The sequence below is a fragment of the Zalophus californianus genome, chromosome 3, assembly GCF_009762305.2.
Source record: "Zalophus californianus isolate mZalCal1 chromosome 3, mZalCal1.pri.v2, whole genome shotgun sequence".
Taxonomy (NCBI): Eukaryota; Metazoa; Chordata; class Mammalia; order Carnivora; family Otariidae; genus Zalophus; species Zalophus californianus.
The window spans coordinates 156,308,943-156,324,734 of record NC_045597.1 but is presented as its reverse complement, the minus strand read 5'-3'; the positions used below and the strand labels follow the sequence as shown (position 1 = coordinate 156,324,734).

General features: G+C 37.7%; 1 protein-coding gene across 3 annotated transcripts in view; it reads left to right on the top strand.

The window, feature by feature from the left end:
• The window catches only part of DNAH7 (dynein axonemal heavy chain 7), a 279,675-nt gene that overhangs the window by 128,507 nt on the left and 135,376 nt on the right, over positions 1 to 15,792 (top strand). For all 3 annotated transcript variants that reach the window (XM_027588500.2, XM_027588499.2, XM_027588498.2), the window contains exons 37-40: positions 8,455 to 8,610; positions 9,468 to 9,636; positions 11,100 to 11,226; positions 12,451 to 12,670. In XM_027588500.2, coding sequence (XP_027444301.2) covers positions 8,455 to 8,610; positions 9,468 to 9,636; positions 11,100 to 11,226; positions 12,451 to 12,670 — 672 coding nt within the window. The remainder of the gene's footprint in view (positions 1 to 8,454; positions 8,611 to 9,467; positions 9,637 to 11,099; positions 11,227 to 12,450; positions 12,671 to 15,792) is intronic.

Below are 15,792 nucleotides of genomic sequence, written 5' to 3'. Positions count from 1 at the left end.
CTTGTGTTTAGAAGGTCATATTGAACAAAGACCAGTTCTTGCCTCTAGTTTCAGATTTCTAAAGGCAGAAAGCTGGCTGCAGCTAATAGTAAGTATCACCTGCAGCTTTGTCATGACAAGAATGTGCAAGTTTTCCCAGGGTCAACAGGACAATGTGGAAGATAAGTGAACTTCACCCTTCTTGGGACTCCATTCTAGATAACTGCCCACAGCGGTGTGGGACCCTGTTAGTTCCCTTATGGCAGAGAACTGTACAGTGTGGGTGTCCCTTTAGAATACCTAAAGATCTTGCAACTCTGCTCCTCTCAGAGAGCAAGCATTTGGAACCTTTCCGTGACAGCAGGCAAGACCACATTAGCTGAGAGAGAACCACAGTGATGCCAGTAAGGTAGGACTTTTGCCTCTCTTCTTCTAGCTCTGCCCCCTACCTGGCTGTGGGGTGGGAAGAAGACCAGGAAAGCAGGTAGAGGAGCCCAAAGAAGCCATCAGTTGTCCCTCCCATTGTAGGCTCTCAGTTTACACACATTCGCCCACTTTATGACCGTACCTGTCTAGTTCTTTATTGATTTTATATTTTAATCTGCTAATCTTTTTGAACTTTATTTGGGCATATAGTTAAACAGTTGTCCTGGTATCATTTATTGAATACTGTCTTCCACAAAAGATTAAGATGGCAGCCTTATTATAATTTAAACGCGGTATGCATCAGGGAATATCCAAGAGCAGGGAAGGGAGAAGTTTAAACTGAGATTTTAAATCAAGGTGTTGGTTTGACCAGGGCTATAAAACGATCTTTCTGGAGGGAAGCATTATGATGGTGGAGTAGAAGGGGGACGCTGAGCTTGCCTTGTCCCTCAAACACAACTAGATCAACATCAAATCATTTATGAACAACTAGGAAACTGATCTGAGGATTAAGAAAACAATCTGTACAATTGGAGGGAGAGAATGTAGCCGATGTGAAGTTTGGAGATGTGAATTGTGGGAGAGAGAAGCTGTGGTGCCACGGAGGGAAAGGGGTCCTTTTTGTGGAGAGAAGTCAGGGAGAGAGAGAGAGGGTGGGAGAGGAAGCATCATGTAGGGTTAGCTCAAGACACCATGGTGCGGGGATCCCCTGGGTCACACTGGGAGAGAACGAATGTTTGTCTTCTGGGAGTATGTTTGGAAGAGGGTATTGCCTCTCCAAGGGCGCCACTGACTGGCCGTTCAACAGCATGGGATAGAGGCGCAGGCAGAGGGCAGATAACCTGGTGGCAGCATTTCACTATGCTTCACCATAGACTCCAGGCACCACCGTGGCCATGAGACTGCTTTTCTGAGACAGAACAGTGCCGGGCTCAGCTCTCCTCTACGCTAGGGGAGAGTGGGTCTGCGCCTTGCCTGGTCCTTTAAGATTTCAAGTTCTGAATTCCAGCCACACGCCAGATATAAAACAGAGGAGAACTGTGGCGCTGGGCACGTTGAGCGTAGGGATCTGATGAGGGCCTGGGACACAGGAGGAGAGATTTTTTGTGTGAGTGTCTCCTGAACATCGGTGGCCCCAAGGTCAGCTACCTGGAGAGGAGAGGATGGGGGGATGCCACCTTCCACACACACCCCAAACCCCCTCCCCGCCCCGCCCTTGCCCACCAGTACAGTTGGACTTTAGACAGAACCACAGCACCTCCAGGGGAGGCTGGAGTCGCTTACACCAAACCTCGCCCCCCTGCATCTTCACAAGGATAGGTCTGGCTCTGAGCCTGCACAGCAGGCCTCTCCCTCAGAGGAACAATACAGTGCGCCCCCCCCCCCCCATCCCCCGGCCCCACATACACCAAATCTACTGATCACTGAGTGCTCCAAAATGTCAGCTTCAGTTCTGGTGGAAATAGGACCAGGCTTTCTTTTTAAATATTTTTAAACTTTTTTAAAATTTCTTTTTGTTTTCTTTGGAATTAGGCTTATAGGTTTTTGTTCATTCCCTAGTTTGTTCCTTTTCTTTTCTTTTCTTTTCTTTTTTTGGATTAGGCTTCTCTCTTTTTTTCTTTTTCCTTCTTTCTCCCCCCCTCCCCACTTTGGAATCAGGTTTATAGTTTTTTGTTTGTTTGTGCGGGGTTTTTTGTTCCTTTTCCTTTTCTCTCTCTCTCTTTTTTTTTTTTTTTGGATGAGGCTTTTTTCCCCCAGGTTTATTTCAATAAACAAATCAAAGCATACCTAGGTAAAGGTCCAAGGAGTCCCCATTGCAAGCAAGGAAGAACTCCACAGAGGACTGACCTCTGAGAAAGAGCAGCCAAAACACAACAGCAGAGTGCAAACAGCATACACCAGAAATGCTTTTGGAAGTGCCCGGCCCTGGACAGAGTGTGACTCCTTAATATTTTTGTTCTCAGGAGCAGGAAACATAACAAGCTTTCATAACACACAAAAGAGAGAAAGCTCGACATAATGACAAGATGGAGGAATTCTCCCCTAAAGAAAGATCAAGAAGAAATCACAGCCAGAGATTTGCTCAAACCAGATATAAGCAATGTATCTGAACAAGAATTTAGAACAACAGTCTTAAGAATACTGGCTGGACTTGAAAGAAGCATAGAAGACATCAGAGAAACACTGGCTACAGAGATAGATCTAAAAACTGGTCAGGCTGAAATAAAAAATGCTATGACAGATGCAAAACTGATTATATGTAATCACAGTGAGGATGGAAGAAGCAGAGGAAGAAATAGGTGATACAGAAGATAAAATTATAGAAAATAATGAAGCTGGAAAGGACAGGGAAAAAAACCTATTAGATCACAAATATAGACTTGGGAACGCAGAGATTCCATAAAGCACAAGAATATCCATATTGTAGGAGTCCCAGAAGAAGAAGAGTGGGAAAAGGGGGTAGAAAATTTATTAGAACAAATTATAGCTTAAATCTTCTTTAATCTGGAGAAGGAAACAGGCATTTAAGTCCAAGAGGCACAGAGAATGCCCTTCAAAATCAACAAAAACAGGTCAACATCAAGACATATCATAGTGAAAACTTGCAAAATACAGAGAGAATTCTGAAAGTAGCTAGGGAAAAGACATCCTTAACCTACAAGGGTAGACACATAAGGTTAGCAGCAGACATGGCCCCAGTAAATTGGCAGGCCAGAAGAGGGTGGTATGAAATATTCAACATGCTATGGGGAAAAATATGCAGCCAAGAAAACTTTCTCACGCAAGGTTGTCATTCAGAATAGAAGGAAAGATAGAGTTTCCCAGACAAGCAAAAACTAAAGGAGTTTGTGAACACTAAACCAGCCCTGCAGGAAATATTAAAGGGGTCCCTTTGAGTGGGAAAGAGACCGAAAGCAACAAAGACTAGAAAGGAAACAGACAATCTACAGGAACAGCAACTTTACAGCTAATACAATGGCACTAAATCATATCTATCAATAATTACTCTGAATGTAAATGGACTCAATGTTCCATTCAAAAGCCATAGGGTATCAGAATGAATTAAAAATATATATATATAAACAAAACAAGACACATTGATATGCTGCTTACAAGACTTATTTTTGACCCAAAGACACCTGCAGATTGAAAGTGAGGGGGTGGAGAACCATTTATCATGCTAATGGTTATCAGAAGAAAGCTGGAGTAGCCATACATTTTTCAGCAAATTAGATTTTAAACCAAAGTCTGTAATAAGAGATGAAGAAGGGCACTACATCATAATAAAGGGGTCTATACAATAAGAAGATTGAACAATTGTAAATATTTATGCCCCCAAATTGGGAGCACCCAAATATATAAATCGATAACAAGCATAAGGAAATTCATTGATAAGCATACAATAATAGTAGGAAACTTTACCACCCCCCTCACAGCAATGGACAGATCATCTAAGCAGAAGAATGACAAGGGAACAATGGCTTTGAATGACACACTGAACCAGATGGGTTTAACAGATGTTCAGATGTTTAGAACATTTCATCCTAAAGCAGCAGAATACATTCTTTTCAAGTGCACATGGAACATTCTTCAGAATAGATCCCATACTGTGTCAGAAATCAGGCTTAACCAGTACAAAAAGATTAAGATCATACCATGCATATTTTCTGACCACAATGCTATGAAACTTGAAGTCAACCACAAGAAAAAATTTGGAAAGATGACAAAACATGAAGGTTAAAGAACATCCTACTAAAGAATGACTAGGAAATTAGAGAAGAACTAAAAAAATACATGGAAGTAAATGAAAATGAAAACACAACTGTCTAAAACCTTTAGGACACAGCAAAGGTGGTCATAAGAGGGAAGCATATAGCAATACAGGCCTACTTCAAGAAGAAAAAAAAGTCAAATACACAACTTAACCTTAAACCTGAAGGAGCTGGAAAAAGAACGGCAAATAAAGCCTAAAACCAGGAGGAGGGAAAGAATTAAGTTTATAGTAGAAATAAATGATATAGAAATTAAAAAAAAAAAACAGCAAAACAGATCAACAAAACTAAGAGCTGGTTCTTTTAAAGAATTAAAATGAATAAGCCCCACCCAGACTTAACAAAAAGAAAAGAGAAAGGACCCAAATAAATAAAATCACAAATGAGAGAGGAGAAATCAAAACCAACAATGCAGAAATACAAACAATTATAAGAGAATATTATAAGCAATTATATGCCAACAAACTGGACAATCTGGAAGAAATGAATAAATTCCTAGAAACATATAAACTACCAAAACTGAAACAGGAATAAATAGAAAATTTGAACAAACCCATAACCAGTGAAGAAATTGAATAAGTAATCAAAAATCTCCCAACAAACAAGAGTCCCAGGCCATAGCTTCCCAGGGGCATTTTACCAAACATTTAAAGAAGAATTAATACATCTTCTGAATATGTTCTAAAAACAGAAATGGAAGGAAAATTTCTAAACTCTTTCTGTGAGCCAGCATTACCTTGATTCCAAAACCATACAAAGACCTCTTTTCTAGTGAGAAAAGAGAATTACAAATATTCCTGATGAACATGGATGCAAAAATTCTCAACAAGATACTAGTTAATTGAATTCAACAGTACATTACAAGGATAATTCACCATGATCAAGTGGGATTTATTCCTGGGCTGCCGGGGTGATTCAATATCCACAAATCAATCAATGTGATATACCACATTAATAAAAGAAAGGATAAGAACTATATGATCCTCTCAATAGATGCAAAAAAAAAAAAGCGTTTGACAAAATATAGCATCCTTTCTTGATAAAAACTCTCAATAAAGAAGGGATAGAAGGAACATACCTCAATGTCATAAAGGCCTTATAGGAAAGACCCACAGCAAATATAATTCTTAATGGGGAAAAAGTGAAAGCTTTTCCCCTAGGGTCAGGAACACGACAAGGATGTCCACTCTCACCACTGTTGTTCATCATAGGACTGGAAGTCCTCGCTTCAGCAATCAGACAACAAAAAGAAATAAAAGGCATCCAATTTGGCAAGGAAAAAGTCAAACTTTCACTCTTTGCAGACAATGTGATATTCTATGTGGAAAACCAAAAAGATTCCACCAAAACATTGCTAGAACTAATGCATGAATTCAGCAAAAGTGGCAGGATATAAAATCAATGTACAGAAATCTGTTGCATTTCTATACACCAATAATGAAGCAGTAGAAAAGGAATCAATCCTGTTAACAATTGCACCAAAAAACATAAGATACCTAGGAATAAACCTATCCAAAGAGGTAAAAGATCTGTATGCTGCAAACTATAGAACAATGGTGAAAGAAATTGAAGAGAACACAAATAAATTGAAAAACATCCCATGCTCATGGATTGCAAGAAAAAATATTGTTAAAATGTCTATACTACCCAAAGCAATCTACACATTCAATGCAATCCCTAGCAAAATACCACCAGCATTTTTCACAGAGCTAGAACAAACAATCCAAACGTTTGTATGGAACCACAAAAGACCCTGAATAGTCAGAGGAATGTTGAAAAAGAAAAGCAAAGCTGGAAGCATCACAATTCTGGACTTAAAGCTGAATTAAAAGTAATCATCAAGACAGTATGGTGCTGGCACAAAAACAGACACATAGATCAATGGAACAGAATAGAAAACCCGGAAATGGACCTATAAGTCTATGGTCATCTAATCTTTGACAAAGCAGGAAAGAATATCCAATGGAAAGAAGACAGTCTCTTCAACAAATGGTGTTGGGAAAACTAGACAGTGACATGCAAAGGAATGAAACTGGACCACTTTGTTATACCATACACCAAAATAAATTCAAAATGGATGAAAGACCTAAATGTAAGACAGGAAAACATCAAAATCCTAGGGGAGAACCCAGCAACCTCTTTGACCTTGGCTGCAGCAACTTCTTGCTAGATGTATCATCGGAGGCTGGGAAACAAAAGCAAAAATGAACTACTGGGACTTCATCAAGATAAAAAGCCCTGCACAGCAAAGGAAACAGTCAACAAAATTAAAAGGCAGCCTACAGAATGGGAGAAGATATTTGCAAATGACATATCGGATAAAGGCTAGTATCCAGAATCTATAAAGAACTCATCAAAATCAACATCCAAAAAATAAATAATCCAATCAAGAAATGGGCAGAGGACATGAATAGGCATTTCTCCAAAGAAGACATACAAATGGCCAACAGACGCATGGAAAAATGCTCAACATCAATCGGCATCAGGGAAATACAAATCAAAACCACAATGAGATACCACCTCACAGCAGTCAGAATGACTAAAATTAACAACTCAGGAAAATACAGATGTTGGCAAGGATGGGGAGAAAGGGGAACCCTCTTGCACTGTTGGTGGGAATGCAAACTGGTGCAGCCACTCTGCAAAACTGTATGGAGGGTCCTCAAAAATTTAGAAATAGAACTACCCTATGACCCAGCAATTGCAGTACTAGTATTTATCCAAAGGGGCACATGCACCCCAATGTTTATAGCAGCACTATCAACAATAGCCAAATTATGGTAAGAGCCCAAATGTCCATCAACTGATGAATGGATAAAGATGTGGTGTGTGTATATATACAATGGATATACTCAGCCATCAAAAAGAGTGAAATCTTGCCATTTGCAACAACATGGATGGAACTAGAGTATATTGTGCTAAGCAAAATAAGTCAGTCAGAGAAAGACAAATATGTGATTTCACTCATCTGTGGAGCTTAAGAAAAAAACAGATGAAGGGAAGGAAAAATAAAAACAGGGAGGGGCGCCTGGGTGGTTCAGGTTGTTAAGCATCCTGCTCTTGATTTCAGCTCAGGTCATGATTTTGGGGTCTTGGGATCAAGCCCCATGTGGGGCTTCATGCCCAGTGGGGTGTCTGCTTCTCTCTCTCTCTCTCCCACCCTTTTTCCCTCCCTCCCTTTCCCTCTGCTCCTCCCCTGGCTCATGTGGGGTCTCTCTCTCTCTCTCTCTAAAACATAAATAAGTCTTAAAAAAAAAAAGAGAGAGGGAGGTAAACCATAAAACCATAAGTGAGTCTTAACTATAGACAAAAAACAGGGTTGCTGGAGGGGAGGTAGGTGGGGGGGATGGTCTAAATGGGTGATGGGCATTAAGGAGGCATTTGTTGTGATGAGCACTGGGTGTTATATGTAAGTGATGAATCACTAAATTCTATTCCTGAAACCAATACTACACTATATGTTAACTAACCTGAATTTAAATTAGAAAAACATACAAAAAACAAAGATCTTTCTGAAAGTATAGAGAAAGCTAAGGGATTTACCCAAGATATCATCAAAAGTCAAGGAATGGAGCCTTGACATTGTTAAAGGCAGTGGTTGGAGAAAAGAAAGCCTTTTGTCATTTGTACCTTCATCCCAAATTCAGCCCAGGCATTAAAACTGCCCAGGGGAAAAAAACTACTTTTTACAAAATGGGGAACATACTTTGCATTTTATTTTATTTTTTTCTACCTAACAGAATGTAAATATTTTCTTATGTCATTATTCTTTTACAAGATGATTTATAAAACACAACATCTTGATTATGAATCATTATAATTGCACCTGCTTTCCAGTGAAATCCATTTTGTAAATACAGTTATATTATTTAAGCTTCCTAACTAATAGGAAACTTGGTATTTAAGTGGAAAGATAAGCTATAATAAAATGAACATTGATCTGGAAAGAGACACATGGCAATCTGAATTCTCGCCCCACCCCTGAGACCATAAGCAAGTTTCTTAGCCTCTGAGTCCTCATGACCTCATGTTAAGAAGGTATGTGTACTCTGCATGGTGATTTTGGAAATCAGAGAAGCCACATGCATGGGGCCTGGACAAACAGGGACATGCCACTGGTATGGTAACTTATCTCTATTGATTCCATCTCTTCTTTCAATTGTTATGACACTCTAAGTTTAAATTCAAGTGTGTCAACAATGATGCTTAGTGTTTATTTTGAAATGTCAGTGCATAATTCCAACTATGGCTTATTTTATTATTTCCTGTTATATAGAATTTTCTTTTAAATCAACTCAATAAAGAAATCTACAAGCCTCTACTAATTAACTTCTCAGCACAAACTACAGCAGCTCAAACTCAGAATATTATCATGTCAAAATTGGACAAAAGAAGAAAGGGAGTTTTTGGTCCTCCTTTGGGCAGGAGAATGGTAATTGCTCTCTGTTTCTATCCATATGGTATAGCACTGGTCCTCTTCTTGTTCCCTGCTACAGTCAGAACAAGGAAACCAGATATACTAGGACTTGACATCTTTTTGTACAGTTTTTTTTTTTTTTAAATCACAAATTTTTTAAAAAATTTTATTTTTAAGTAATCTCTACACCCAACATGGGGCTCGAATTTACAATCCCAAGATGAAGAATCGCACGCTCTACTGACTGAGCCAGCCAGGCACCCCTTTAATCACAACTTTTGATTAAGTTTTCCTTAAAGTGTGTTCATATTTGCATGTGCATTAGACAACTTGACATTAAAAACAAGCAATTGCCCTTTGAATTAAAAAGTAGAATATTCATCTAGGAAATTATCTACCTTTCTAATTTTCTGATTAACATTTTTATTCAGCAGAATCTTGCTGCTTGCTCCTCTAGACCTTTAAACAACCCAGCTATCAATTGACTTCTCTGTGTTCCTGCCAAAAATACCCTTCTGAGCCTCACTTGTCACCACTCAGAGGTTATAATCATTTTAAAATCCTACCTTTCTCATTTACTTTAATGTATTGAAATTGTATAAGGAAAAAGAGGAGGCATATTGATAAATTGGGTGAGAGGATGAATAAGTCCTCAACTCTTACTCTATAAAGGTTAGTAACAAGACTTTCCGTATTCCTTACAAGCATGGATGCTAGGGGATATTATTCTTGATTTGAAAAGAGACCATCATTTCTCACATATGTATCCTACAAGAAGATAATCTAATTCTTTGCCTCAACACTGTTGACACAATAGGACAATATATTAAGGTGATAATATTTTCTAGTAACGCTTCTCTTTTTACTCTCAGGTTGTCTTTGTAGATGATGTCAATATGCCCGCTCAGGAAGTATATGGGGCTCAGCCTCCCATTGAGTTGCTTAGACAATGGTTAGATCACTGGAATTGGTATGACCTAAAAGATTGTTCTATGATTAAACTAGTGGACATTCAAATCATGTGTGCTATGGGACCTCCAGGTACGTTTTCTGAGTCTGCGATTACTAAAGTTGAGAATCACCCTGGTTATATCTAGAGAGATGGCTAGAGAAAGAAAGAGAAACCCAACTGGACAATCTGAGTTACCATTTTTTGTGTATGTGTTTTCTCTGTGTATACCTTTGGACCTATGGGAATGTACTATAATGGTCAATACTACAAAGTGGGTTGCCTTGCTTGGGGCCATTCTCCCACCAGTTCTTCCAGATCCTTTTTCTCCCACCTTCTGGGACTTTGCACTTCCTTTCTCTATATTCTAAGGAACCCAGATCCCCACGAAGCAGCTCATTTCCCTCTGTTATATTCCTTAATTCTTCAACTGTATGAAATCCCTGTTTCTACCCCAATCAAGTCCCATTCTAGTGAGTCTTTGGATTTAGACAGGCTGTGAAGAGGATTTTAAGTAGCAAACAGCCAAAAGAATTAACCCTTAAAGATTCTTTACATTTCTCAATGGAAATTGAGAAACTCAAAGGAATCTATGCAAGGGAAATTTTTTTATGATGGGGTATCAAAAGTGGCTTGATTCAACTAACTAGACATTTTTACCTGTTTTTTTTTTTTTTTTTCCTGAACTGAAGCTGGTAGTCTAGTCTTTAAAAATTCCTTTTCTCCATATATCATTTCTCAGGGAATCTCTTCGGTGTTTGCCTCCTGACCCCCTGACCTTTTTTGACCTGTAACCCAGTCAGGTTGCTCTGAGTCAGTAATTGCTCTCAGCACACTTCCTGGGCCACCACAAATGCTTTTTTTTCTTTCAAGTTTTTGTTTAAATTCTAGCTAGCTAACACACTGTGTAATATTACTTTGAATTATAGGATTTAGTGATTCATCCATGTACATGCGACACCCAGTGCTCTCACAAGTGCCTTCCTTAATCCCCATCCCCTATCTAACCCATCCCCCTGCCCACCACCTCTCCAGCAACCCTCAGTTTGTTCTCTAGAGTCTGTTTTATGGTTTGCCTCTTTTCTTTTCTAAAAAAAAAAAAATAAGATTTGTCTATATATTTAAAGATAATACCAATATTTTTTAAATGTTGCATTCTAAATTAGTTATTAAAGCCTCATTTGAGGGGCTCCTGGGTAGCTGTTAGTTAAGAGTCCAGCTCTTGATTTTGACTCAGGTCATGATCTCAGGATCATGACATCAAGCCCTGCGTCAGGCTCCACACTCAGCATGGAGTCTCCTTGAGATTTTCTCTCTCTCCCTCTCTCTCTGCCTCTCCCTCCACTCATGCATGATCTCTCTTTCTCAAAATAAATAAATAAAATCTTTTTTAAAATACCCTCATCTTTGAAAATGTAATCATTATTTTACAAAAGTGAGACAATCCCCAAATTTTTAAAAATGTGGGGATTGTCTCACTTTTGTAAAATGTTGGAGAAAATATTCTACTGTGTAGTAGTAACATTGTTAAGAGTTACTCTTTTTTAATATTTAGGTGGTGGTCGAAATCCAGTAACTCCCCGATATATGAGACATTTCAACATTATAACAATCAATGAGTTTAGTGATAAATCCATGTTTACAATCTTCTCTAGAATCTTAACCTGGCATTTAAAAATCTGGTAAGTAATTTAAAGTGTGTTTCTTTTTTCATTAGGGGGTATAAAGTCTTTTGGAAACAGATCAATATAAGTAGTGCTTCTCAAACTATTCCCTGAAAACATCCCCAGATAAAGAAAAAGATAACAGGTAACATTGCTCCCCACTGTTGCTCTCATCTCCAGATATGGGAGCATAACACCAAGGGGCCAAAGTATCTTTCTCTTTTTGTCTCATGTCTTGAATTTTAGCTCCAAAATACATACAAATTTTGCACTCTGCTGTATAGTATGTCCATGGTGGAATTATTAATGTTTTGAATTTTCACCATGTAATACAATTAATGCTGGAAAGATGTATGTTAGGTTTATCCTGTGACTTTGATACCCTGTAGTAGAACTCGTGAGTTCCCCACGGAAATTTATATCTAAGTTTGAGTGTACCCTTTGAGCCAGAACCCTGTGGGAAATGTTGCTGCCTAACTCTGGACATTCAGGGCTTCTCCACATGGTGTGCAGAAGTCAGGGAGCCAACTGGACTGGGCAGTGCAAGTCTCCGCTCCTTGATGTCCATTCTCAGGAAGTTGCCAATCCTTGCCCTATCCAGTGATGATGGAGAAAGACAGCTGGCTCCTCGTTGAGCCAGAAGTTAAAGATAGTCAAGTTTTTCCAAGTGGATATTCATTCTACATGTTCTTTCTACCCCAGTTGTGCCCTTTGCCCTTCTTTTTTAAATCCCAACCCACTATTTCACTTTCTTTTTAACTCTCCTTTTTCTTTTCCTCTTTTTCTTATTTTTTTCTGTATTTTTATTTCCTTCCTTGTTTTCTCTGAAAATACTCATTTCACCAGTGTTCTTCAGGGATTCCTTTTATATGCAACTGAAAATGCTAAGGGATGAAAGTGATTAGGACACTTTTGTCTAGTGGGTGCTTGATTTGAGTTATATAATTGGGGTTCCTCGGCTGGCTCTTTTGTCCACTTACTTAAGTAGTTTTAAGTCCATTACATTAGTCCTGCCTTTCCATGGAGTTTCTTTGAACATAAACTAAAATAATGAATGGAAAGTAGTTTTAAAAGAAATTAAAAGTCCATTATTATTATTGTTGTTGTTGTTATTATTAGAAATGGTAATCTTATAAATTAAATCAATTGATTTAATCAGAATAAATTTCACCCTAGGCATGCTCAATATCATTTATGTATCATATATGCTAACATTTTCTTTTTTTATTAAATTTTTTTAAGTTATAAATTTCCAGACGATTTTCTAGATTTGACCACACAAATTGTTAATGGTACAATGGCTCTATATAAAGAAGCCATGAAGAATCTCTTGCCTACTCCAGCTAAATCTCACTACCTGTTCAACCTCCGTGATTTCTCCCGTGTCATTCAGGGAGTTTGCCTGTCAAGACCAGAAACAGCAGAAACCAAAGTAGTGATTAAACGTCTCTGGGTTCATGAGGTAAATTTTTGTGTTACTGGAATATGATTATGCTAGAAACAAAGATTTTATCATGGCAGCAACTGGGTAAAAAGAAACATTTAGCGGTTTATATTGTTGAAATGCATTCAGCTATTTGGCATTATGAAGGCCAATGATCAAGGTAATTTAAAAGAATATTTAGCACTTTATACTTTAGCATAGTATATCTTATGATATTTAAAAAGGATTATCTCCTGTTATTAGAAATTTTTGTTGACTTACAAGATATTTCAAAGTAGGTATCACCTTGGGTCAATCTCCTTCAAGTGACTTAATCCTTGATAGTTGGATTTCAAATAATTTTTGAGATGGAATACATTTTAAGGGGCTGTTTTTATAAGAAATGAATGTGTTTATCTATAATACCTACTTGTATTTCTAGGTGCCAAAACAACTGCAAAGCAAACCAGTTTTGAAAGCATAAAACTACATTAAAAATATATTTAAGTTCTTTTTGGGAAGAGGTATATGGGTGAACATTTTCTTATAAAAACTTATGGAAGGAAGGAGAGAAAGAATACAAAAAATAAGGCATCAAAAATAATTTAATATCTTAAAAATAAAGAATTATAGGAAAATAAAAGAAAAAATGTTTCATTTTTAATATGTAAATAATATAGCTATTTAATTTTAATAATGTAGTTAAGAAATCTAGAAAATAGGAATGTGCTATGTTAAAACCATGTGCTATAGAGATAAAAATTTCAAAAGGGCATTTAGAAATGGAATTTTCAATGTAATGAAATTCATAATATAATAACTTGAAATTTTTAGTGAGCACTTCATATTCATATAATGTAATGAGTTTAAGTTCTCAGCTGAAAATCTTCCAATAGCACTCTACTTCATTGGGAAGGATTAAACATAAAATTCAGGTGGCCCATAAGATTGTCTCTGGCTCCCCTCAGGCTGCCTCTTGCTCTCACACTCATTCGCCTTTGCCAGCAACACAGGACGACTGGCTTTTCTCTCTGCCCCAGATCCTGTGGGCTAGCTTCCTACCGCCTTTGATCAAATCTTTCCTTCTCGATGAGGCCCACACTGACCACCCTATTGTATATAACAGGCTCACACCCCACTAGCAGTTCCAGTCTTTCTTGACTTTACTCTATTTTTCTTCTTTACATAGCATTTAGCAGCATCTAACATACCATATAATTTTTTTGTCATGTTTATTGTCTATCTCCCTCAGATAGCAGGCAAGCTCCATGAGGTCCCTGATTTATCCACAGTGCTGAGAACAGTGCTAGACACATTGTTCTCAACATTTCAAAAAAAAAAATAGGAAGTGATTGAACTCAACACTCTATTTTTGCTTTGTTTCTATTCACTCAAAATAGATTTCCTAAGGGTCTGATATGGGTCAAATACTACTTTGGGTGTCCTTTTCCTTTCCGGACACTTTTACCAAATCAGAAGACCTAATGTGATTTTATTAAATAGGTTTCAAGGTATTAAACTGGCTTACTATTTTACATTCTCTTTGGCTTCTCCATGGCTTTCAAACATTTGTGTGCATAACATCTGATTTGCTTATTAAATATAGTTATTCTGCACAGGTGACCCAAGGAAAAAAATAAATTAGATTTCACCAAAGTTAAAGATGTTCATGCTTCAAAGGATACTGTCTAGAATGTGAAAAGACAACCCATAGAATGGGAAAAGATATTTGCAAGTCCTACATCTGATCAATGTCTCATATCCAGAAAATATAAAGAACTATTACAACTCAACAGTAAAAGACAAATAAACTGATTTAAAAGTGGGCAAAGGATTTGAATAGACATTTCTCCAAAGATGATATACAGATGGCCAATAAGCACATGAAAAGATGTTCAACATCATTAGTCATTGGGGAAATGCAATTCAAAACACGGTAAGATAGACCTTGCACCCACTAGGATGGCTGTCATCCCAATGACAGATAATAACAACTGTTGGTGAGGATGGTGGAAGAATCAGAGCCCTTGCCCACTGCTTATGGGTATGAAAAGTTGTGCAGCCGCTTTGGAAAACAGCTAGTTGCTCAAAATGTTACACATAGAGTTACCATATGACCCAGCGGTTCTGCTCCTAGCCATATACTCGAGAGAACTGAAAACATATGTCCACACAAAAACTTGTACACGAATGTTATTAGAATTATTCGTAATAAACAAAAAGTGGGCACAACTCACATATACATCAGCTAATGAATGGACAAACAAAATGTGGTATATACATACAATGGAATTTTATTCAGCCCTAAAAAGAAATAACCGATGCATACTACAACATAGATGAAACTAGAAAACATCATGGTAAGTGAAAGAAACCAGATTATATGATCCCATTTATATGAAATGTGCAGAATAAGCAAATTAATAGTGACAAAAAGTAGAGTAATGGAGCCAGGGGTTGTGGGGGGTGCCGGGGGACTGTAAGGAGTGACTGCTAATGGGTACAGGATTGCTACATAGGGTGATGAAGAAGTTCTAGAATTAGAAAGTTGTGAAGTTTGCTCAACTTCGTGAACATTATAAAAACCACTGAATTATATGCTTTAAAAGAGTGAATGTTGTGTGAATTATATATCAATTAAAACAATCTGTAATTAAGGCTTGGAGATAAATAAACTCAAAGCATAAATACAGTATAATAAAAAATATTCCAGAGATTACCTCTCTTGGAATGATGTACATGTATAATAGAAAAATTTTACATATCAACTTTTTTAAAATGGAAGAGGGGGCAGCAGAACCACAAGGTAGCGAGAAGGGGATCAGCAGAAGTGAGCATGAGAGATTCTGAGGTCCTGGAAGTGTTCTGTATCTTGATCTTGGTGGTGGTGACATGGGTATATAAATGTGTAAAAATTCTTGGAGCTGTACACTTAGGATTTTTGTATCTTATATAAAGAAATAGAAGTAGACAAATAAGATACTCCCAGGCACCATCTTGAAAGTTTTCAAGTCAGGGTCCAGAGTGGGCCCCTGCCATCTGCATTTTAGCAAGTACCACAGATGATTCGATACAGGTGTGGTGACAGTCCTTGAGAAATACTACCTTAGGTTCTTGCTAAATAGCCTGCTAGATAATAGTACGACTTAATTCATCTTCAG